The sequence below is a fragment of the Phalacrocorax aristotelis genome, chromosome 15 (assembly GCF_949628215.1).
Source record: "Phalacrocorax aristotelis chromosome 15, bGulAri2.1, whole genome shotgun sequence".
NCBI lineage: Eukaryota > Metazoa > Chordata > Aves > Suliformes > Phalacrocoracidae > Phalacrocorax > Phalacrocorax aristotelis.
The window spans coordinates 12,938,009-12,964,556 of record NC_134290.1 but is presented as its reverse complement, the minus strand read 5'-3'; the positions used below and the strand labels follow the sequence as shown (position 1 = coordinate 12,964,556).

At 39.5% G+C, this 26,548-nt stretch overlaps 1 protein-coding gene across 3 annotated transcripts in view; it reads right to left on the bottom strand.

Moving 5' to 3' along the window:
- Positions 1-26,548, bottom strand: part of ADGRD1 (adhesion G protein-coupled receptor D1) — a 160,614-nt gene that overhangs the window by 99,924 nt on the left and 34,142 nt on the right. For all 3 annotated transcript variants that reach the window (XM_075110128.1, XM_075110130.1, XM_075110129.1), the window contains one exon: positions 26,173-26,314. In XM_075110128.1, coding sequence (XP_074966229.1) covers positions 26,173-26,314 — 142 coding nt within the window. The remainder of the gene's footprint in view (positions 1-26,172; positions 26,315-26,548) is intronic.

Here is a 26,548-nt window from a genome sequence, read left to right as displayed (position 1 = left end):
AATACTATTACTGTTATTAAAGAGAGGGTAAAGTAACAAAGGTCTCTGGAGCCTGTTAAAACAGCCTAGCTGGAAGCCCACTGCTCCTCTTTTTGAAAGTAGAAAAAGAAAAGAAAAAAAAGGAAAGCAGCTCCTTTCAGTATAATCTCTTTTAAGCTGAGCAACTGAAGGAAGGGATCTTAGTTCAGCCTCAACAGAAACAGTGAAACATCATTCTGGGAGATTTCTTAAATTGTTTTGCAAAGTACTTCACCCCCTGAGCTTCAGGGCACGGAGAGCAGGGCAGTAAACACAAATTTTGGGATGACAACTTCATTCACACTGAAAAGGTTTTGCCAACACACTGACACCAGAAAAACTTCCTAATAGATAGGGATGTCATTTCTACTCGCAAAAAACGCTCGTCAGTCAAGCGAACCCAGGTCCCTGAATGACACGACTGGTTTTGCATTGACACAGGCAGGCTTGCCCTTATTGTTTGGGGTAAAGAACAAACTGTGGTAGTGTGGTGCTGGCCCAAACACTTCTGAGAACCAAGTATATATTTTCCTGTGCTCTAGAATTTATTGGAAATGGTCCGTGATTCAGCTAATTTCACACTTTAGTCAGAGCTGGACTTTGACCAGGATCACTAACATTTTTGGATAATCGTTAAGGAAGCATTAAAGCGCAATCCAATTTCTTAGAGAATAATCAGTCCATGTGAATCAATGCCACACATTCACTTTGATGACTCGCTATACAGTTTGGGCTATAAATTCTGGACTCAGAGACAAGTAAGTATAAAGGGAACGCACCTCTCTCCCTATCATAATCCTGCGTGCTAGCTCTGTGTTACCTTTCCTGAGGGCCAGGCGGCACACAGAAAGAACTGGTTACCTAGACCATACCATTCCCCAGTGACCACTCTCAGATATTTCTCCAGCTTACTTTTTCCAAAGGGAGGAATGGAAGAAGAAACCTCACATTGTCTGGGGTGGAGACACGGTCTGAATTCTCTACCGTGCACCAAAAGGAGAGATTTTCTATATTTGTCAGCACAGGCCAAATACTGCAAAAAGTCAGACCAATACAGAACATTTCTGCAAATCTTACTCTACATGCCATTTTTTACACCTGTAAAAAAGAGACGGAGCATTTGCGCAAATCAGGGCACTATGTTTTACATCCCTTCTTTGCAAATGTAAATGACTCTTCCAGGCAGTAGTGAATTGGGTGTTATGGATTTTTTTTGTTCTTGTTTATCGCTATGTCCACGTATGACAACATGGAAAATAGAAGTAACAAATAGCTAAGTTGTTAGTACACTGAGGTGAAACTCATGAAAGACAAAATATGTCATCAATCAACCTTCAAACTGTGATGCAAAGATTTTTATGGAAACACTTACTCTCAATAGCATGTATGTATTCCAGACATAGCAAATTACTTTAGCATGAGCAAACAACCCATTTGTCTAAAGAAGTGTTCCTAAGAGATACCCTGAAATTATTTATAATCCGCAATGACAGAAACCACACAGCCCCCCCCCGAAAACGTTTTAGTGCATGGAGAGATGTAAAGAAGCAAATATACTTCGTACATGACAAGCTAGTGCCCTTCTGAGTAATTCCTTGTCTTTTTGTTTGAAGTGTATTTGCTGTTTTGCTCTAAAGAGCAGGTGCAGATGTAACTGAAAGTGATTGGTTGTGTCAAACGAGAAAGATTTAATGAGAAACCTTAAAGAGCTAACCTATACCCTACTTGGGAGAACCGCGTTCACTGATCTGCAAGAAGAAAGTCGCAGGCTGACTGCAAAACAAGAGCATCCATTTGGCCTTCCTCCACCACTCCTGATGAAATCATGCTATCCGGGGGCCAGTATTGCTCCGCAGATGTGCTCTGCCTTATAAACAAATGAGTGAGGTGCCTTGGGAGCAGGCACTTTAATGTATGAAACAGATTGCATTCTGTTCTGCCACAAGCAAACAGATGACTGAGTGAACAACTGACATCTTTATTTGCAAATATTCCCAATTATTTCCTTGCACCGGGCCCTTAACACCTTCATCACAAAACTGGTTTCTCCAGTTCCTGGAGCTTGGTCTCACAGCCTCCATGATGGCACATTTTGGGAGACGTGGACAGGCCCTCCTCACTTATCTTGTCTTACCTAGAGTGGAAACTGGGGCTGGTATTTTGTGAATTTCTGCCACAGCTTTAAGATTTAGATTTTCGATTTAAGGCTTTTGTCCTGAAGTAAGAGGAAAGATGATGGATGTCCTCCCATCTGCAGGTGAACCAGAGTGCTCTGGATATATCCATATATTACACAAAACTGCTAGCTCTTTGCCACCTGGATAAAAGCAACCTGAGAAATAAAAGTAGATCTTGGAGCAGGGCCAGTGACTATTTTACAAAAAGGTGAAATGCATGCCTGAGCGTTAGACATTAAAGTTAGTGCAAGTAACTTTTGCGACATCTCGGAGTCATACTTCTTTATGTTTCCTTCTCAAAGCAAGTTGAGAGGTGTCTCTCGTTGCAAGGGCTAGAAAAGGCAGAACTTGGCCAGACTGGAAACAGGCTGAGAAAAGTTGCCCTCATTGTTTTTGTTTCCAACCGGAAGGATGAACAATACAGGTGATAAACAAGGAAGCAACAGATGTTTTAGTGCCCATTTGGGAAGTCAAGAGATTCATGTAGCCTAAGAGACTAAATAAGAACTGCAGTACTTATGACTAATGCTTCCACACCATAATCCAGGCCGCATGCTCCCTCTTATTTTCCCAGCTTTGCATTTAAGTACTCACATCGCCTGTCCTTCCTAAACCAACAGCAACAACAGCAACAAAAATCGCCTTACAATTTTATTTGCCATCCCACATTCAACCAAGAGCCTCCTGAGGCTGAGCATCCTGGAAACATCCTGCGATGCCTGCACCACTGGAAATCTTAAAATCCTTTCTACCTTTGAGATGATTTCTCGTTACAGTTCAAATGGATGGAAGAAACAAAGAACAATATGGAATGGGTAATTATTTAAAATTCAGTAATTACCCAGGGGCCTTTTCTTTTTTCCAGATGTTTCAGCCCAGTCTGACTGCAGTTCCAACACACCATCTAAGAATCTAACTCTCTAGCCACCGTGTGTGGTCCAAGAAACCTGTAAAAAAGGCAGGATTATATCACAGTGAAAAGTGCTTGTTTTATAGGTTCATCCCAAGCAACCTAGGTTTCTTTGCAGAACTAATTGGTAAGACCTAATTCTCATGCAACCCCTCCACTGCCGAAGTCTGTATCAGGTCATGACAAATTATCAGGAGACAAAAAAAAAAAAATAAAAGCTTTCACCAACCTTGCTTAGGTCATAATAAATTTGGGGAAATACATATTCACATTAGAATTGCAATAGGTCTATGTGAGGTGAGGGACAACCATTAAGGAGAATCCCTTCAGAAAATGACGTCTGACCTGATCTTTTTTCTAAAGTAGGTAAATACTCCCATTTTTAGAGCAGAAGAAGAGCTGGAGCTGACCTCAGTCTTCTACTATACTGTAGCAAAAGTGGCAAATGCTAAACAATAGCTGAGGTATGTACTGAGTGGCACCAGAGCACGGCTGCCTGCCTCCATCTCTAGCTGGAGGGAGCACAGATCCCGACCATCAGATTCAGGGCTGACTCACCACTCCATGTTTACACCTCCTGCTCCAAGAATGTATTTTGACAGCATGCAGCACATGCTACCACCCACCACAAAGACAGAACATTCCTGGAAGGGAGTTTCTCTCTTTCTTTTACAACTGATATAACTTTAAAGGTATTTTTCTGCTTTAGCATCTGCATTTCATTTTTTTTTTCTAAGACAGGCTTTTCAAAGCTCTTGTTTCTTCACAAGCACCAGCTGTCAGGTTTGATGAAAAGAGACTCTGCGTTTTACAGAACATGGCTACAGAACAAAGACCTTAGGCCAGTGTTTTGGCCACACACAACCAGAGAAAACTTTCCTCTACCTTACACAAGAACTTACATGGTGAACGTCCATTGGGTCTCTTATGCAGTTCTGCTGTTAACATGGAACATGGTTCACAGTGAAGTGGTCTCTTTACATGGTTGTTCCAAAGCTGGGCTGAAAATATTGCCCCATCCAAATTCTCAGTCCAGTTTCCCCCTCTGCTCTATTTTCCATCCACAAATATTAAATACAGTACCCCCAACTTCAGGAAATTTTTGACATGTTTAAGTATATTCCTATGTCATTCCTTTTGGGATAGTCATTGCTTTTAAAAAAGCACCTTTTTTTCTGTTCACGCTGTATTTTAGGCAAGGCACTCCTTTCAGAAGGTCTGGTTTTAATTTACATTTGAGTCACTGCCACCCACAATGGCCATTCATGATGAAGATGTCCAATAAACTTAACATCCTTATGATGTGCTGTTTCCTGAGATTAGTTCCATTCTATAGCATGTGTAGAAAAAATACATTCATTATTTTTTTATTTGTTTTTGTTGTCTGAGAGAAGTTTAATGCCAGTAGGTCTGGAATATGAAGACTTATTCACAAATCAAGTTTTTGTCTGCTTTGTCAAGTTTTTCATTGCTTAGAGATTCTGACATAATGGCTTGCTAGGAATATTATATCTGTGAATGAAAACAAAGCCAGTCCAAAGCTATACTCTCCAATCTATTTCTGTCCTTAACTTCAATTAAGTAAGCATGCTAACTGGTGTCTGATTGTAGTGCTCTTATGTAGACATTGTGCCTGAAAAAAATCCAAACTACCAACTTAGATCTTGATCCCATAAAGAATTATGTGCATGTATCTTTAAACAGACGGTACTAAAATTAAGCTGTTTCTATTTCAAATTAAACTTCTTCATGATTTTGAGAAGGTAAAGGTTGCTCAAAGTTTAATTAAAACAAAAGCACATATATTACAAGATTTTTCACAAGGACACTCTACATTTTCAAATGCCATTAACAGAGAGGACCCATTATACTACTAAGGAGATCTGTGTAATCTGTAATTACATTAACTGTGAGGAATTAACACACTTAGTAACAAAACAGAAATACTAGCCGCATTATTTGAGCATTAGTCTATTCAAATGACACTGCAGGAGCCCTTTCTTAATTCCATATTCTTTAATATATTTTATATACAGAGGACAATTCTCTTTCATTGGTCTTATTTCCGTTAGTTTCAAAAAAACTCTGTATCAATAACAGCTTAAACCAAGTCCTCCGAAGTCAATCACAGCCCACCCAACATCATTATCAAACCCAAGAGAAGAAATGAAGTTATTGTTTGGATCTTGGAATCAAGATCATAACCCTTCAAGGTACTAGTTATATAGAAGAAATTAAATATAGGTAGTTGTAGGCTCAGTCTAAGATTGCTTCTTATTTCATAATTTTTAATTGCAGGAATAAGCACGTCTGTTATTGTCATAATATCATCACTGTTTATTTTTCAGGTGAAAGAGACAGGAAATCACTTAGAATGTTAGGAAAAAAGCTTACAGACACCTTAGAAGTATCATAAAAATGAGAACACAAGAGCAAATTTCAAAGCAGTGTCTGACCACGGAATCTTAAGAGTGGGCAGGCTCCTGTGCCTCTACAACCTCCATGCAGGAAACCTAGAGTTCTCACAGATAGGTTTTACTTTGTTACACTGATATTTCAAAGGGACAAAAAGGATTTCAAAAGAGGCTTTCTGTTCATAAAGAAAACAGAAAAAAACCCAGGGTGCTAAAGGGTTAGCTGTGCCAGTATCTTTTCCTGAAGGCAATCATTACTAGCTGATCCACCCCGAATTGGAACAGTTCAGCAGATGTGATATTTGAGCTGCGTTTGGTTTATTCGACACACATCTCCAGTGATAACATTTTCAGGAGAAAAATGGTCTCCATTGCCCGGTGCTCTCCATCAAGCGCATTCCTTCCCCAGCCTGGGCTGGCACCACCAGGCACAGCGGTGCTGGAAGGCGCTGCCTCATTGCTAACGTTTTCTTAAGGTCTGGAGTTTTTGTAGCTGGCATGAGCAGGACAGAATGAACCCTGGAAAATACTTACACATTATACCAAAGGAATGTAGGGCAGGATTAAATTATAAACCAAAGTGATTTTAAATGAAATAACACAGCAGGTTGCGATGACCCCTTGATACGGCCATTTGGTACCTGACTTTCAAGATACGACAGAGGAATAAGTGGTAGAAGTGAGAAAGAGGAGGGGGGTCCTGGCCTGGCTGAAGGCTTGTTTGATATCCCAGGTGGGACCTACATTCCTCTTCCTTCCATCTCTCCGAACTACCTCTCCTTGACTTGGTGCCTAGAAAATCTGGTCACCTTAATATATAGTTGGCAGCACATCAATGTAAAAGTCCACACCGACATCTGAAAGTGATCATTTTACTGCCCACACTGGAGGAATGTTTCCCCACAGGAATAAGGAATTTTATGAGTGTTATAAAAAGTTACTGGCACTAGAACGTATTATCACTGTGGTATAAATTACTGATCCACATGTCAGCTCTGGGCCAGCAAGGATGGCAGCCAGAACCACCTCTCTGCTCTGAAAGAGCTGCATGGGGAACTGCCTGCCTTTGCAGCCTTCATCCTCAGTGTCACTGGGTGTAGTCCTCCTCAAGAGGGACGGCTCCAAGCCAGAAGGCAGAGAGAGGCAGAGCAGAGAGCTCTTGCATCACATATTGATCATAATGCAACGACAGCAGCAGACAATGTTTTGATCGCATTTGCCTTGCTGCCAATAAGGTCAAAAACGTCACGGCGTTTTTCATCAGTAATACCGAAGCCGCAGTTTGTTTAGCACCACTTTCAAGCTTGGAGTAAATTAAATAGAGTATACTTGAATATACTTAAGTATACTTAGTTCTTAAAAATATAAGATACTTTGATTCTCATCAGGCCGTATACTTCAGCCGCACAATTTCTTTTTTTTTTTTCCAAGCGCTCTGAAATTTACTTCTATTTTTAGCCGATGTTTTCCTGAAGTTGGCAGACGTTCTGTGACAGAAGGAAATATTGTGTACAAAATGCAAAATATTGATATCTACACTGTCCCTCGTATTCCTGAACTGGATGTGCCTGAGCCATCTCCCAAGCAAGCTGCTCCACAGCAGCGGCAGCGGTGGGGGGAGGTGGCACCTTGCACGGGGCAGTTCCTCCCCCCGCGCAGGGAGCCGAGGGGTGCGGGCAGGCACATACCGTGCACGGTTAAGCCAATGCAAATGCAATCTGCGCCAACCCACGCTCGACCGGTGCGAAAGGGGAAGCCGGCTGAGAGCGTGTTAGGAGTTATGTAGCTGAAGTAATACCGACTTTTGGATCCTGCAGCGAAGCCAAAGTGCAGCTAGATGATGCATCTTTATCTCCTGTTCAGAAACCCAGTGCTATGAGGCAATGCTGTATAAAGAGTGCTGTCAGACAAATGAGAAAGACTGCAGCTCTGACTGAAACAATTAATCTGTATGCAGGGGTTGTCCTCGTTTCCCATTAGTTTGGAAGCTCCAGCCTTGTCAATGATCCATCAGTAGTTCCAAGACACATGTTTTATTTTCAGGGCTCTATAGCTCTGGGCTGAAATGTCACATTTGTGGTGTCATCCAAACATATAAAATCTGGTTCAGTCATGCAAGAAAGAATATGAGGAAAAATAAAGGACCTTTCCCTTTTAAAATTTTTTTCTGTATCTTTCCAAATGCATTCATTAAGGTTAACTATTGCACACCACAGAAATTCCAAAATGGGGCAAGCTTTTCTCAGCAAGGAATCCAAACTTCAGTCATTACATATCTAAATCTCTGTATCTCATCTGTACAGCCTTTACTAAGCACAAACGGTACTTCTAATTCCTTAATGTGTCTCTGTTGTCCCCTCCCCATATTGCCCACAGCAGGGAACGTCCCTGATCTGCTGATCTGCTTAATTTTGCAGTGAAGTAAGGCACATAGGGTGGTTCTAGCTGAGCAAACCTAGATGTTTATCACTCCAGATTCTTTTCATACCAGTGGAGACAAATAGGAGTAATTCAGCTAATAAAATTAAACAAATACTTTGGCATCAGATGCATCATATCCTGGAAGAACTCACATCTCTTCTTGACAGCACAGATTGCCTGTGCTGGTGAGCAAACGTGGAGATGTCAATTATCTAGGATATTAAAATAGAAAAGTCTTACTCAAACACGCCCTGACCCAGGTCTTCAAACGCAAACAAGGCGCAAGCTTCATTCAAATAGAGGGTAACTGGATATTCAAATACTTTTATGGTTCTAGCCCTATGCATTTCTGAATCGCTATACAGACCCGCTGGAACAGCAGTCAGCGAACAGGCATTGGATTTTGGATTGCTCTTCCCATCTTTTGACCCTTGGAAGGTCCAATAAGAGTTTTGTCTGTTCTTCATCTAGTGTGAAGGGCAGCAAATACACCTCTAACGTTTTTCCTTAATATTCTACAATTCATAAGCTAACTAATTCTTTGCTAGCATTAAGATGCACGCTGCAAAAGTCAGTCCCAAAAAGCTGTGGCATGAAAGTGAAATTCCCTGATGATCTGAAAGAAAATGCGAGATAGGCATAGAAGCTTAGATATGAGGTAACAAAATATGTTCTACAAGACTTGCACACCAGCAAAGATAGGGACGAAATGTGTGCAGCAAAGAAGTGTAAGCAAAAAGCAGCTCTTTTAGAAGTAGCACTGGTACAGAGTCATTGTATTGATTAATTGCCTTTATACAACTGATCGCTATAGTTAATCCAGTAAATCTCTGGGGGTTTTGACATGTCATTAGCGAAGACAGAGTCAGGCAAATATGTATAAAACATCACAAAAGAGTAAATACCTAGGAAAAAATGTCACAGCTTGCAAGAAATCCAGAATTCAGCATTTCTGCTTACTCTAACTTGAAGATGTTACATCTAGTTTGGGTAAATGTGGTTACCGGAAAAGTTGCCTTTCTGTAATACATTGTACCTCTGCTTTAAAAAATACTTATGCTTTGGTTAAGATCATTATTATATAAATAATAACATTCTAACACCAAAGGAGAAAATCTTGTTAGGTCTTCTCAGATAGAAAAAGGACTCTCTTCCCACTACGAGAGGAGACTGCAGGCTGGCAGGGTGAGGTCCAAACAGCAAAAGAGGATCATGGCTTGGTCAGCCACCACCTTTGATCTTAAGGCATAATAAAAGAACCAGTTTGGGATGTTCCGTAGCCTTTCAAAGAAGCAATGAGCAAGTTACCCAGTAACTTTCTTTTTATATTCAGGATTTGGCTGAGTTTTCTGGGTTTTTTTACTGTAGGGGTTTTCAGAACATACATGTGTTCTGAGCGTCTCAACAGCATGTAAAATTCAAGACACCAGTACCTTTGATGATGCCCAAAGTCATGGATTATTCTTTCCTTCTTCACTGAAGTAGCACAATTTTAAGTCAAGAGGCACAGTTGAAAATTTGGCTTTTTGGAGTCTGCCTTCCAGGAACAGTCTTCAGTAACCACTTAAAATTTGCTGTTCTGCTAAATATTCTTGCCAGTACATTTATTTTCTGCTGGCTAGTTGATAATTGCTGGAAGCAAACCTTAAATTATTTTTTTTCTTCCGTGGAAGAATATTTATGGCTTTTTTTTAAATAATATTTACTGAGCTCTAACTTTCCTCAAGAGAAAGCCAAAGAATGAGTTAGAATATGTAAATCCAGTTCTAGGATATACAAAATATTCAAGTTGAGGGAGGTAAAAAGCTAATCAACAGTCTGCAGACTATGCCAGAGGAATGGATATATACAGTAAAGAAATATAGCATATACTGAAGTCGTGCTTTTGTTCCCTTGGGTACAGACTTTACCACAATAAAGCACTAAGTCTCTGCAATTCCTTTTATAAATATTCCTGGAAATATTTCTATCATTCCATTAGGTTTGATGTTCACAGGATACACTTGGGTTTGATGTTTGTGTGCTTAGCTGAGAGATACATGATTTAAAGTGGCATCACGTACTCCAAGGTGGTCAGATAAGTGTGAGGTTACATGTTACTTGAAATAAATAATCAGGCTTAATAACACATTTATAAGGAGCTTGTTCCCTCCATGCTGCCTTCAAGGAAACGTGCGGGACTTTTATACTGAATGCCTTGCACGCAGCATCCCATTTCACCCTCCCAACGGGTCATTCCCACGCTGCTTTTTCATTCCTGTACATTTTACTGTTAAAGAGAAATCTACAAAAGAAAATAAGGCATAAAATTCCCTGGTAGACAAATTACATACCTCTAGTTAGGGTGTAAGGGTGGGGATTTCACTGTCAGGCACGGACCCATGCTTACCGCCGTAGCTGCGCACGCTTGCCCCGCGACTGCGAGCCGAAGCGTGCCCATGCCAAGCGGGCAGCGGCACCGCGAAGCATCCTCTCACAGCCGTGTACGAGTGCAGCCTGTGCAGGCACACACCTTCGTTGCTTCTGCCACTTTGGCTATGAATTCGGTAATAAATGGGCCGTAAGCATCTAACTGGACCTCACTTAGTAAAAGCTTTGACCCGGAAGATTAAAAGTTAACCTAACCTTAGCACATGCCAAGCTCCGAAGTGAATGAGTTGACAGCACTCAGCCATTTTGCACGAGAACTTGGTCCCACAGAGGATGCTGAATTTATTCCTATTTGTCTCACGCTGGCAGCTATTCCCAAGAGCAAAGTAATGCTTCTCTGAAACAGAAACGGTGTTTGCGCTATATTTTCTTCTGCTACGTTAAATTATTCCCTGGATTATTTTCTTCCTTCGCCCACACCTCTTTTATCCCCACTAACGCTTTGTCTAACTCTTGGCAGATTTTCAATGTAAATATTTCTGCTCCTGGAAGGAATTTACATAAAGCCCGACCACTCTGCAAAGGAGAAAAGCGTGAAGCTGTCGCAGCTCCTTGGCGACAGTTTAGGAGGACTCAGCACCGCATTCACAGGACCAAGAAAGGAAACATTCTGACCTCCTCTCAAAGGGTGCTCTGCCATTCATCAAACAACTTCGCTTATGAGATAGTTTTAAGTTTCAAAGCGCTTATGTGCCCGCCTGAAATACCGGTCTGAAACACATTTTTGCTGGCAGTGTTCAACAGGTGCGCAGCCATCACAATTTTGCTAAAATTGCAGGTTTTGGAAGTACAATGGCCGTACAACAACACTCTGGGGGCCGCTGTGGCTGAGCCTGAGAATGCCGTTCCTGGAGGAGATGCCCTCGGTTAGTACAAACTGGCATCATTTTATTAACTTCTGTGAACTGCTGATCGACTCTGGATGAGAATCCAGTCCCACTAAACATTTAGCCAGTTTCTATAACCATGTTTTCTCCCCAGTTTGAGCAAGAACAAACAAGACCGTTGGACTAGAAAATAGATCATCACCACATCACAACAGTTTCATGTATTGACAGTGATGGAAATCACTGACATAAATCTAGGGAAAAGTTTTCTGTGAATCACAACACAACATTAAATAGAAAGTGAAACTGAGAAATCAGAGATTAGAATAAAAATTCAATACTGTTCTAACTTTTTTTACTTTTTTTACTTTAAGTAAGTCAGAGTGCATAATTAATGGCATTACGCTGCAAGGCTGACTTGAAAAATCAATCCAGTTCTGAGAGCCTTTAAGTAATATTCCTAAAAAAATTTATCATTTTTCTGCTATTTGCAAAAATCAAGAAAATTTATTTTTAGGTTGAGAGGGGAAAAAACCCACAGGAAAAGAAAAATCCCAAAGCTTTCCCCCAAATCTGAAATTCCACAGCTTTTTGAGGGTAGCATTGTCATCCTCAATAACAAGTGGGAACCAGTAAGATTTCATCAGTGTAGCTGAAGAATTACAAATATCGCTCAGGAAAACCAAATTCCCTGGCGTGTCTGGTGCTTTCTCGAAATTTATTCTTTCACTGGCTATTCAAGCTGTATTTAATATCAATTATCGCAACAGACGGAAAGAGGGAATGAAAAATACAGAGCGGTGCTCCTGAAATTATCACTATTGAAATTATTTAAAACATCTTTAGGCTAATAAAAAGTCTACTGTAAAAATTGTTGCCAAAGAGCAGCATAATTCACACGCAGTCTTACATGGACTAATCCATTTCTTAAGTGCCACGGGATATTTTTTCCCTTGTATCTTTATTAATTAAAAATCTCCTTGAGCATTCAGTTAATACATTCTCTACTTTCTAGCCACAGAGAGACTACGAAAGGAAAGCGCCCACTGTGAATGGGTGCATGCAAAAATGTTAGATCTCAGAGGGGACTTTGGTGCCAGCCTATAATGCATGTCATAATCATCTCTCCAATGCATGGGGAAAAGGCGCTCTTGATGCTTTACACAACCTCTCCCCTTCCCCCTATTTATAGAGTGGGAGTCCCGAGGTAGCTCACAGTAGAATCTCCAAACTTTTGGTAATATCACCTGTTACTACCTCATTGCACTGAACAAAAAGGTTTAGTTATACTATACAGGATTAATGTATTTCACAGCGCTTTGGTTAGGATGAATGCAAAATAATGAGGTTAATGACTTACATTGGACCAAAAGCTAGTGACTAAACATTTTTCGCTACATGATAAACTGCACCTAGGGCTTAATTCAACCCTAAATCCTTACATGATCGGTCAAAGTACATTTCATCAGCCTGGCCCTATAAGTTCTTTCTACAGTGCACCATATGTAATAGAAATACAAGGAGTGGTTTAATTCTAGGACAGAAGCGTTCTGTCTTCCTTCTGCCAAAGTACTCGGGCTGAGTTAAAGCTCCACATTATCTGGCACAGCACTCCAGCTCTTGCCTGTTTTTCAGCGATATGGAGTTTAATATTAACATTAAACATACATATAAATATATAAATAGCAGGCTATAAGGATAGATATAGATATATAGGTACAGGTATGGCAAGCCAAAAAAAATTTACCAGTTGACCAGATGAGACTTACTCTAAACCTGAGAATTTATATTGATGAATATTGGAAATACTTATCTATTGCTTTCTCTGAAATAAATCAATACTTTTTTACTAAAAATATCTGTGCCTCTGAGACATTACTTCCTACACTTATCTGCATAAGGATTTCCAAACCGATCTTTATATAAAGCATGTTCTATAGCCCCCTGCGTTAATTATGTGCATGAAACACCTCCAGGCCCAACCCTAGATCAACAAATAAAAGCAAAACATCAAAATCCAATAATCTGAGGAAAGTAATTCTCAAAGAAAAAAACCCTTAAAAAAATCAAAAACCCAAGAAAAAGAAAGACATTTAAAAGGAGGATTTAAGGAATTAATTTTTTAAAAGAACAGGCTAATATTCTGAATTAGAACTTTAAACTTATCCAAATTTCATTTACTGTAAATGAATTAAATGTCTTTATTTAATGTTATTTGTTCATGGGATTTCTCTGTTTATGATTTTCACATCTTCTAGTCATCCCTCCTTGTTTAGCACTATCTGTTACCCAACTTCAGCAAAGTACTTAGCCATGGGCTTGGTCCAAGTCACATGAGTAATCCCCGTAAAACTTGTTGCTACATCCTTTGCTCTCTCTTCTAAACTGTGATGTTCTGGTTCTCATACTTAAAGTGCTATCATATAAGCCCTGCCTTCGTCTAGAGTGCACTTTCCCCTTCAAAGCATATGTTAGTCATTAAATGATAGCTGGAACAGATCAAGATTACAGAAATTTATCGCGAGCCGCTGCAGAGGAGGAAGGTATGCAGAGCTGGCTTCAGGGTGAGTCACCGAAATGCAGTTCCTCTTGGCTGGCCCTGTCCTGATAGGAATCTTGTTGCTGACCCAGCTTGTGTTAGCCTCTTCAATTGGGAAGGACTCTAGTCCTTTTTTTTGTTTGTTTTTAATTAAAAAAAAAAAAAGGGAAAAGCCCTCCTTAGCAGCCGCACATTTCCTGCTAGAAAAACAACTCCAAGTTTCTATTGCTAGCTGTTAATATCATCATCTACCAGCTCTGCTGCAAACCAGAGGCAGTTGAGTTGAAATGTCTAGTGTAGCAAGGGGTGGGGAGGGAAACAAGCAAAACCAGAAATTTACCATCCACAAATTTCTCTAAAGTATGACTCCTCTGCCATTTCTGAGCTAAAATTAACAGTTTTCTAAGCCAAACTTTTTATTTATATTGTGTGAACTAAATACAAGCATTGTTTTAGATGGGTGATGTTACTGTAACAGAGCCTATACTTAGCCATACTGCTGCCTTGTAATAAGTACGGTCACAGCCACAGTGCAATATGAGGTGACGTGGGTTTGGCTTTAGAAGAAATGCCACTGTGGAAAAGCAAATGCAGATCACCCTCACCACTGCTGAGCAGGTGCCTTATTTTTCCATTGTGGGTTAAATGCAACAACTCAGGAACATAATAAAAAGGGTAGACTTCTCTCCAAAATCTGTGCAATTATTTCTGTGCTAATGCTGCTAATCACCACCAGCAGAGCAATAATCTTTGCCTCTATTACACCGTATAACTGGTATCTCTCCCACAACCCTGCCCACTTTTCTATTATGGTTGTGAGGACTCCACTCTGGGTGTGGATGACATCCTAGTTTTCCCATTCAGTGGCCCAAGGCAGTATTCACAGGATTTTCCTGCAGAAATTGTGAATAGTTAAAGGTGGGGATACCAATTTGCATTAAGTGGACTTGCAGAGTTTTGCAGTTCCTCTTCTTGCTAACTATAAATCCACTCCATTTGGAAACTGCCCGCTACTTCTTTATCACCAGAACAGCAAAGTTGAAAATAACAAAGTTTAAAACACTTATTATCACAAACTAAGCCCTTTCAGTCCCACAAAACCACACTGAACTCCCTTGCATTGGCAATGTCTGATGTGTGCAACATGCAGATACTCAAGTTACAAAAACCCCTAGTCAGATCCCTCTTAACTGCAAGCCAACGTAGAGGAGCTTTATATTCAAAAGCCTTAAATGTTTTATGACTTCGAAGTACATCCATACGAATAAATTTTCTGTTACCATCCATATCCTTATAGATCTTGTGCTCTTTTGGATGGACACACACACACACACACACAAAAGTGATTCAAGGGATTGAAAAAAGCCCCTTCTGGCCTTTCCACAATAGTGTCCTAAACCAGAGCATGTGCAGAAGACTCTTCTTTTCAAAACATGTTCACTCTTCACAACAGTTAGCCTTTCAGTACCTTATCACTTTCAGTACATTTTTGCATATATTTCCAAGGCAGCAGAATATAAATCAGGAAAACAAAAATAGATTTAGTATACTTACCATTTTCTGGACCATCATTGGTTTATATGCATTTAAATACCGGTCATTCGTGTCATATAAATCACTCCTGCAAGCTTAAGAGGTCTCACAGAGACATGGGCAGACATGCCAGAAGTCTACGAAGTTGAATACAAACATGTGGTAATGTCTCGGATTGGCAAGTGAGGAAAGTCTAACACGCAAAGGAGCACGAGCAAAGACTTCAAACTACACACAATTAATAAAAGTAGCCTAACTCCCTCACTACTTATGGTTTGAATGGTTTGAAGTCACCACCAGTGCAAAGAAAAAACCAACCTAGCAAATGTTACAGCAAAGCATCTCAGGGAGAGTGTACAACAGGTTATCCAGATGCCATACTGCTGAAAGCAATAAAAAATAACCTAGATTAAATAAATAGAGTAAATAAATGACACCTCAGCTGAAATGACTAACAAGAAGTTTTCTAGTGAACTTTCTACTCGTTGTTTACTTAATATACATGCTGACAGAACTTTGCATTTTCACAAATAATTTGTACAGAGGGCCTTTGCTGTATTACTCATAAATGTAAGTCCGTTGAACAGCTGGGACTTGTCCTGTGCAACAAGTGGTATCATCACAATTCTGCCTCCCACAGATAAGGTTATGATAGATGCAGAAAACTGGCTTAAGAGCAATTCTCAGCACTTGTGTACGTGGTCTACTCTGATTTAATTCCTGCCACACATAAGAACATAATAAAAAAATAATAAAAGTAACTTAGGAAAATCTAGATCTTAAAAGCTTGCCAGTGTGCATAAGACTTTCAGTATGACTCCAGACAATGTACAATGTGATGTGGCTGCAATGTGAAGGATCAAACTGTAACAAACCAAGGAAAATGGAGAAGAACATCTTAAACTTCTTGCCGCCACAGTAACTTATCTGGAACCTACCCACATTGATCTGGAAGACAGGGTTGAACCTGCCTAGAGTAGGTCCAGAGGATCTGGAAAGTATCTGGAAGATTCTCTTTTTGGTTTTATATGGATTTTTCAGAATGTAACTAATGAAGAGACAGCAATGCATTAGCATTAGATTTGTACTCACTAAAAACACTGGCTGTCAGTACAATCAACAGACAAACTGTCTGAAACAAATCTTCATTTTTAGTCTTCAGAGCAGATTCTGTTTTCTCTTCAAATTGTTATTATGAAGAATGGAGTCGTACCACTCTGAAAGCAACCTTAGACCACCATTAGAGTGAGGACTGAAAGCTTGGCCCCATGGGAGTCAGCGGTTCTACCATCGATTGTAAGTAAATTAGAATTTTACCCTTTATATTTAATATATCTCTTCACAAAGCAGTTTTGAAAACATACCCTCTCCAAGTGTCTGACTCCAGTGAATTTGAAATTCTCAATCAGCAAAACTCTTTGACCTTCTTAAAAAAAAAAAATTGGGGCATTTTGAATCTAAGTCCACCTTTTCGTGATTGCAAATGCCACAGTTTACTTCTGCCACTTCAAAGCAGCTTGACCCCATCAAGAGAGGCTTTATAGGATTCATGCTTACAGTGGGGATTAGGGACTGGTGGTATGTTATTCTTAGTTTTCTCTTTATAATTTTAAACATCAAAGCTGTTAACATCTGAAAGTTGGCTACCTCACCTCCGCAGTAATTTTTTCATAACATCTAAATATATTTTTATATATATATTAACATTGTGCAAAGAAATACAATGTTTTATAGCAGAAACCCTGACAGTTCATCAAATGTAGCACAACTGGCTGGAAAGCTGGAACTCCTGCAATAAACCATCGCCACATGCAAGGATGTTTTGAGGATGTAGTCAGTGACGAGGAACTTAAACAAGAAGAATAAATTTGAATTTAAAAATTGTGTTTGTGGCTGGGGCAGAACTCTACATCATTGGGCCAGATTTGATCATGTCAAATATAAACCCCGTAATTTTCCCTTTTCCTCCGGTGACAAATGTTCAATCAAAGGCAGAGTGTGAAGTAGCACAAAAGGCCGCAGTTATGTAAAATAGAATAACTGTGGAATTCAGTTCTGGGTTTATAAGTCAGCAAGATTTTTCAAAGTTTATTGCTTGGTATTGACTGACCTCCAACTGCTGATGCACTGTCACTTGCAAGCACAAATTTGAAAGAGAAAAAGCAGATGCTTTTTTGCTGTAGATTGATAACACTTGGTTCCAGTCACCAGTGGTTATTTTCTTTAGGCAAGACGTAATTTTATAGATACTAAGTGGAAGCTGGCATACAAAATTACCCACATACCCAAAGAATGAAAGTCAGCAACTAAACTTAAAATGGAAAGCAAACTTTGCTTGTACGCTTCCAAAAACATTCAGCCCCTTGATGATGCCCTCAGTCCTGTCCCAATATCCACCTCAAAAGCAAAGGACTCATTTACAATGAAATATTGAGGACTTGTTTCATGACAAATGAGTGATAATGCATGGAAAGCATTGTGCCTCCAAAGGCTTAAGTCTGTTCTGACATGGAAATGAAACCTTCTATGAATTACAGCTTATTACAATACAATCCTGAATCTTAGAGCAGGCAAGCTTCATTGTGCTTAATGAAAATCAATATTTCTTGTTGCTGCACTTTTCTAGTCTTTTAAATGGATCCCTATGAGAAAATAAGTCCCGGGATGTTTCTGTTAATAACATTAACCATAGAGAACTATTGTTGTATTTTTAAGAGATGCTGTACATCATCATAATAACTATTGGTGTTTTAAGGTTGCCCAGGAGCAAGAAAATTAGCTTCAACTATGTTCATTTCTCATTTGAACTCAATGGATTTTCTGTATTCTTTATAGCAAGGATTTAACTTGCATAACAATGTGCCAAACTTGTTATTGATTTTTAAATTACAAGCTTTATTATTTTTTTTTCTTTTTGCTTAATTGTGGTACACTCCAAGAGTCACAGTTTTAACTGTATTTTATAAAAGTTTTTCCGGCAAAGTCCATGCAGTGAAAAATTATACCATTGTTCTGCAGGTGCAGGCAAAAGTCATTGTTTCTCCTCGATCAATATATAAATTAGCCAACACTTAACTTGCCATAAAAATAAATTGGCTCCACATTGATTTGTCTCTCTCATGGTAGCACTAATATTTGTGTACAAATGAGAACTGGGTCTTCTCTCATTTTATTTTCCTATCAGTAATGATGTTAAACAAACCTCAGCACACTGCTGGCCAGGCAAAAGACAGAGAAGGATGATGTTGAGGTACTTTCAGAGGCAAAAGTCCCATTGCCTCATTAAAAGCTCAATGAAAATGTTCCTTAACCTTGTCTCTGTCTCCCTGAACTGTAAGAGGACTCCCAGCACTTTTTAATAATGGGAGCACAGTTAAGAGAGGAGGAGGTCTGTCTTTTCCCTGCACTTTACCATCTCCAAAGGAGTACCCCGAGAGAGCACTTCCCAGGTGCGCAGGCTGCACTTGCAATCATGAACGATGACACTCTCATACGAGTCCTGGTTCTGGAGATTTAGGCAAGTCACGTAGCAGAATATGAGATGAGATTAACAGAAAAAGCTGATAAAGCTTCACTGATGAAGCACTCCAGCACGGAGCTTAGAGGAGGCAGGGCACTGCAGGGTTTGGATGGGGAGCACGCATTGCCGAAAGTAAAATCAGAAACAGCAATGATCGAGAGGAGAGAGGGGTTGGTCGAAAAGTGAGGAGAGAAGTAGCTGTTTGAATGATTCAGCGTAATAAAATGGTAGGAAAGATTAACACTTCATGGTGAGGCAGACAACTCCCCGAGCACTATGTTTGTTAATATGAACCACATGGGGCAAAGGAATGAGGTGGAAAAATGCTAAATTAGTCCTAACTTGGTAGTGTCTTAGTAAAGCATGCTTTTTTACCCAGAATCAAAAAATCTTTAAAATGGCATTTGCATTAAATATATTTGGGGGAAAACCAGCTACTTTAAGAATTCCCAACTTGCATCTAATCTTCATGTGAGGCCCTCTCACAGAGGCTGTAACAGTCAGGAGTTTATAACCCTCCAAAACTGCAGCTGCACACTTTCCCCTTCTGCAAAATGGAAAGGGAAAATAAAGCCCTGGAGAAAACTACAGAAGCCTCGAAGTGGTTGAAACTAGTGTGCACAAAGTTTTCTTCTAGCCGTAAGGCAATTTTCTCTATGGTGCCAGTCAACTGTAAGGGATCAACAGAGCAGCGAGCACAGCGTGCTCTGGTGCATCATCCAGGGTATGAATGCTCCCTTTTTCCCTTCACCTTAGTCACTCCTTTACTTTCTCTGCACCAAATATGCCTGGAATTACACCAAGCTGGTATTTCTACATGCTGAAAGATGGTCAGCTGCCTTGTCAGTAAAGACAAGAATTTATAGCTACTTTGTCCCCAAGACAGTGTCCAAAAGTGACCTCAGTGTGGTCAGAGATCAAGGACTATGCTACATAGCCATATGGATTTTACAAAATATTGGTGCAGTTTTGCACCATTTCACAGAATCACAGAATGGTGGGGGCTGGAAGGGCCCTCGGGAGCTCATCCCGTCCCACCCCCAGCTGGAGCAGGCACCCCCAGAGCAGGGGCACAGGGCCGCGTCCAGGCGGGGGGTGAATGTCTCCAGGGAAGGGACCCCACAGCCTCTCTGGGCAGCCTGTGCCCCTGCTCTGGCACCCGCACAGGGAAGGGGTTTGTCCTCATGTTCAGGTGGAACTTCCCGTGTTCCAAACTTCCAGATGTTTCTCCATCTGTTGCCTCTTCTGACACCTGCCAGAGCATGTTGTGTATGCATTTCAGCCTCCACATTCATCTCTTCTAAATCTCTACCCTGTCCTGTAATTTCTTGGATTATATAAGCAAAATGTTAGGTCTTCTTTAGTTGCTCCTGCTATCAAAACATCCTGCCAGAAAAGAAACTTTTGAGGATAATAATTTTAGAAAATGTACTGTCTTTGTTACAAAACATCTGGACAGGTCAAGATTAAGCCTTCTTTAGCTGCAAACTACCATCAGTATTCACATCATCCCATACACACTGAGGGTGTTAGCTGATTTCTGTTATCTTTATTTGCTGGAGACAGTAGTTCACCCAAGTTACCAAACAGCAGAGCATCATCAGTTTTAAATCAGTCAAAAAAATATCTTTCTTTCCCTGAAATGTTCCTAAATAACAACTGACTATGGCAACTTAGTGTATCAATTTTTGTTTCTTAGAGGGCTTAGTTTAGATAAAATTTTGCTGATAAGAAGAAATGTTTGTATTAGAATAAATACTGCAGCCTATTGTAAAGAAAATTTAAAAAATACTTCTTTAATGTAACTTGGCTTCAGTTATGAAGAACAACGTCCGCCTGAAGACATTGTGTGTCCAACATCTGAAGGTTTGCCAACCTTCTTCGACCAAGATATAGGGAATGTAATCTAAAGCTTTTCCAAAGAAATCCTAGCCATTTAACACCTTCATACAAGCCCATATTCAAATTCTTTATGCCCATTCAATACTAAAGCCAAAATGATATGCCTCAGGGTGGTTCCATGAAGGAGCTTGAATCTAGCTTAACTGTATCTTTACTGTTTTGGTCTTTGGACTTGCTACTAAAATTAGCAATGCTTGTGTCAAGCTGTAACAGTGAGTTTGATGCGAGTATCTATCCAGTAGGAACACAACCTAGTCTTTGGTTCAAGTTCATCAAGGGCTCCCGTAAGTACCACGCGGTCACATTTTCAGCCATAATACACATTGACTAGAGGTGAGCAACGATTACCACTATTTCTCTTATTCTCACTCCAACCCTCCTTGACGGGGTGGAAGCATTCCAGCCACCAGAACAGAGACTACCACATACTACAACCTGACCCAATCAGCAGGTATATCAGGAGCTGGTAAGTTTAGAGGAAAACGGTGAACATCATTTTCTTGCATTACAGCCTTTGTCTGATAGTTTATCAGGTGAGCTATAGAAAGAAAACAATATGCATACATAAAGCAAGCTATTCTCATTCTTTGCACAAGTTTATGTTGGCTGGAAAGACTGTATTATGACAAACAGTGAATCAACAGTATAAAGTATTTAATGAGATTTAAAATCCCACTATTATTAAAACAGCTTAAGAGAGTGGCAACAACAGATCTGAGTCTACAGTGTCACAAAGTGCTACTGGTTCTCTCTCATCTTCATCTTGTACCCTAAGCAGTGGGAAGGAAGGGACGGTCATTAAACAGATCCATGAATGTAATTCTTCAAGATGTAAAAAGTCTCAAGCAAAAAGGCCTCCAATGACCCCCAGATATCACAGGAAAAGTTATGTTATATCTACAGAGAAGGAAAATGAGAATTGCTTTTCAGCCTTAGCTGTGTCATTGTGTTATAAAAGTGGACACTGTGGATGGAAAGAGTGGATAAGCATTCCTCAGAGCAGCAGAAAGAATAAAGCACTTAATCACTTTATGTTCTTATGCAAAGAAGTTATTTTCAAATCCTTGATGAAGTCTTCTTGCAAAACAATATTTCTAAGGCTGTTAATATTTTCATAAGATAAAAAAAGAGTAACAGAAAAAATGTTTTCAGGGACTGTGCAACAAAATAAACTGTTCTTAGAACAGTGACAATTAAAAATAACACTATAAGAAGTAAAACGTACATGTCTATCCTACCCACAGGGAGTCTTTACTTCTTAAGAAGAATTAAACAAGTAATATTTTTATCCTGTGAAAAAATCGGGATGACTTATTCATCCCAATTCATGAGAATTTCTATTTTAAGTCAGAAAACCATTTTCCACTAATGGAAGCTTGACCAGAAAATTTTCTGCCTGCTCTGTTGGTAGAATGAATGTCCACCAGCAATATTGGTCCCATGAGAATTCAGCTACAGGCCTGAAACCATCAAGGCCTAATGGCTGTAATTACTGATGTCCTTTTCTTACATCCTCTCTGACGGAGGTGAATCTGTAGTCTAGTCTCCCTAGTCTTTGCACCCATGAATTTAACAGTGTAGGGGTTAACTGTGATGTGACTTCCCAGCTCCCGTGCTCCACAGCACCAGTTTAGCCTCCAGCCTGTCCCCAAGGCTGGGCACCCATCCCTTCTGTGCACTCGGCACCCACTGCCCCACAGTGCTCTCAGAAAAGGAAGCATTAACGTGTCATTTATAAATATTTCCTGCATTCTTACCTAACTGACTAGATATTAACATCAGTTTCTATTGCCTCATGTTTCAAGAAGAAAGAGAAATTTAATCACCTCACAAGCTCCTAAAAGCTATATAAAAAATGCAGACAATTCCAGAAAAACCCAGAGAATCCTTGCCTAAGAGAAGATGTAACAGTGAGTTAGGCTGTGGAATGAGAAACGCTCTGTGAAGTTTTGATTCAAGAGGTGATATTCAGTTCACAGGCATTCTCTTTGCAACTATGTCCTAAAATAGACATGTTTTATTTTACTCCCTTTTGTTTTCCGTTTCTCAATGATTGGCATTTTTCCTATACACACTAGAAGAAAAGGAATTAAAGATTTAGTAAGCTGTGCCAAGCATCACTACAATCAGTACAAGAAACCATATTCTCCTTTCACTCCTCTCATTTTTCTACTTTTGCAATCCAGTAGACTCCATTGGAGTAGCTATAACGAAATGAGATCAGCTAAAAAAGTCAGAGTCAAACTTACATTTTAATAAAGAAAAACTATTTGTTTGGACTTGTTATTTTTAACTTGTTTTTCTTATTACACTTTCTTCTCTGTTAAACTCAGAACATTATGTGGAACAAACAGGCAGCTATAAGAATGAGATTGGTATCCACTTCAAATGTTTCTCCCATTATTATAAGCAAGCAAGTAGTACTTTAATGGATGAAACAGGTTTCTCAGCCAGATTTAATGCTTTTGGTTTAATCATTATATTCAGTCATAAACTTACATAAACATCTTGACTGTTACTCTTTATTTTAAAGTACATACTTTAACACAGTTATCTTGCAGCCAGAAATTTTTTTACATTTTAAATCCTACTTTTACTTCATAAGCGATCCTACTCAATTGAATGAGAGAGAGTGAAATAGTATGTAGTACGGTAGGAAGGACCTGAGCTGCTACCATACGAAATGTTTCCGATACGTAGTAATTTCCCGATCTGCTTGAGTAAATTCACTTAAGAAAATTGGTGCAAATAAGTTTAAGTAATTTACTTAAGTAAATTTACAAGTAAATTGTCTAAATGTATATTGTTTAAAATTATCCCATGGATTTCATTGGAGCTTTTTAAAATCTACAGCAACGTAAAAGAGAACAGATTTGGGCCACTGTTGCCTTACTTATGCACAACCGGAAGGTATGACTTATCCATTCTTCCCTTAATATTAAACATACCTGCTAATTAAAAGCCAGAACAGAAATTATATTCCCAAAGCCATAGGTGTCAGACGCAAACAGTTGTCTTATCAAAATCAATGTACACGCCACTTCAGAAGAGTTGTGTATATTCTACTCAGAACTCGTTACTATGCATCTTCCCCACAGACAAATATTCAGTGTGTTTCTACCTACTCTATATCTTTGTTTCTAAAGATTACTCAGAGATATATGAATTCATGTACAAGGTACCCAGAGGCATTTGGGTTGGTTCTCTTTGCACTGATTAATAGCTTTTTTTTTTTTAAGCAAATTTACACCAGCAGCAAAAAAAAAAAATATACAAGAAAGGCAGAACAGATAACTAGATGTGTTCATATTGCCCAGACCTCCAACTATTTCTGATTAATTCTCTTTACAAACTTTTGTGCCTAGTTCTCCTTTTCAACACTTATTCTGACTCTAGGCTTTACCCTTCCACTTGGAAAACAACATAAATGAAATATGGCAAACAAAACTTTAAATAAAATATTTCATGATGTCAAAACAGATTTTCTGTTTCAACACATTCGATGGTTTCAGAATGTTTTGGTATTTGAAAGTTTTTAGCATTTAGATTTTTTTTTCATCTGATTTACAATTTTAAAAGGAATTTTAGAAACCAAGCTAGGAGATATAGAAAGTGCTTCTCCATCAGATAATACTGAAATTAGGTTCTGGAACAAGCATAGAAAATATCTCACACAGTTACATTTAGTTTTGATTTGGAAAAGAGTGGAGAAATGGATATTTAGTCCAGCATGGGACCAGTTTTTAATTCAAGTCCACAAATTGTTCAGGGGTAAAAACCGCAATGAGGTTATGAGTTTTCTAACTGTACTTGTGGGGCAAGACTTCATTGCATCTCAAACTTCCCAAAGTAATAGGATGGTACCAGCAAATTAGATGTAAAAGCCAGCCACAGATTATTACTGAAGGGAGTAAGCAAGTGGGTGAAGAGTCCCCTGTCTTTCAGAGGGGTGTGCCTTCTGTGCTTTACCCATCCTTTTTCAGGGTTGTGTGCCTGAGAGCAAAATCTAGCACATTTATTATCCCAGTACAGTTTATTGAACATTGTTTAAGGTCATGCTCACTACACATTCAGAAATATTTCCCCCCTTACAATTAAAATTCTCAGAACTTTAAATACAAGCGTATGGACAAGTATTTATGGACTGATATCAGACAGCACTGAGCTACTGCTTCAATGCTGTTAACACAATGAGATAAGTTTCCCCATTTCCCATGAGGATTTAAAAGTAAATACATAAATAAACAGACCAAACCACAGACATGCAAAAAAAAAACCCCAAACACAAAACCACGTCACACCTGAACAGGTGTTATCAGGATTAAAGACCTGAACATTCCCCAGAATGGAAGTAACTGTAGAAATGTTATGGTAAATGGGAGAGGGCTGCCTGTGAATACGTTGCCAATTAGCAATGAGCTCTGGAGGAGAAGACAACCACTCCCCTAATGCACAATATAAAGCACACACTGCTCTAGGTGGAACCTGAATCTCCCAATCAACCTGTACCTGTTATACACAGGGTGTGGTAGACAAACATGTCCATACCCCAATCTCATGGGTTCTGCTGATTAAAACAGAGAAAGAGAGAGCTGATAAATGTAAAACTTCCGGTCTGTAAACCAAGATCCCAGTGATCTTCATAGTGAAAGTCAAGAGGCATAAAGGAAAAAAAAACCCATGGATTTGCTTAAAAGTCTGCTAGTAAATCACCATACTGAAGCATCTAGAAGGGACCTGAATAAATAAAGCAAAGTACATTTTATAAATGATCTAGAGAGTCTTCACTTTGCAAGTGCCCACCTCTAAGAGGCCACTAGGGACCTTCAGAAGAGGCCTTAGTTTGAAAAACTGTCAGCAAAATAACAATTTTCATTTCTGTGCCTTAGGGTTTTCTGTAGCCTCTCCATCTTTATCAGAAGCCCAACAGGAAAAAGAGAAACTGGCTTGAAAGCAGCCATTGAAAGAAAAATATTATAAAATATCTGGAAGAACACCTAAGACGTGTTTTCTAGGAAACATTTAAGTATTGAAATCCTTCTTTTCTGTTTCCATTCAAAGTTGTATCCCTCATGCAATCCTCAGAGTTTGAACTCAACTATTCTCCATTCCACTGACAAAAGAGCTGCCCTTTTCTCCAAAAGCAAACAAAACCAGCTATTTTTCCAGTTTCTTGCTGGGCTATACTAATTCGGTACTAACACGTCCCTAGAACAATACACACAGAAAGGCCCAAAGCTATCTTGTCACCTCACCTTCTTTCTCAACATGAGCGCTAATCAGCCTTTTGCAGTGATGGAAACGGAAGTCACTGAAGCGTAACAGTTGGAAAAGCATAATATTGTAGTCACAAATGCCGTCTGAATTGCTGCTAAAAATGCCCACAGAAATTACATGAGAACCACAAAGAAGTCATCACAGACACCGAAGTTTTGAACAGCTGCGACGACAGCCTCAACTGGTAGTTTCCATTTCACTTACCAGTTTGTGGGTGAGCTGGATGGTGATAAGAGGAGATCCTGACAGATTGTGGGACAGCTTGGGTAGAGGTTCCACTTTGATAGAGATAAGATAACTGGTTGCTGAGATCATATGACCTTTGTAGGCAGCAGCTTCAGCAATCCTTGGAAAGAAACCAGTATATTAAAGAATTAGAACAACGAATAGTTTTTTAGTTCACCCACAACACCCACAACAACAGGAACACGGGACCTCCTTTTTCAAGCCAATGCATGTCGACAGGGGAGCAGGATCCAGTCCCAAAAGATCCTACAGGACTAGAAGCAGCAGCTACAAAGTATAGGGAACAGCTTTAGGCATTAGAAGACTTGATCTTATTCTGCTCCTCTTTTGCAAA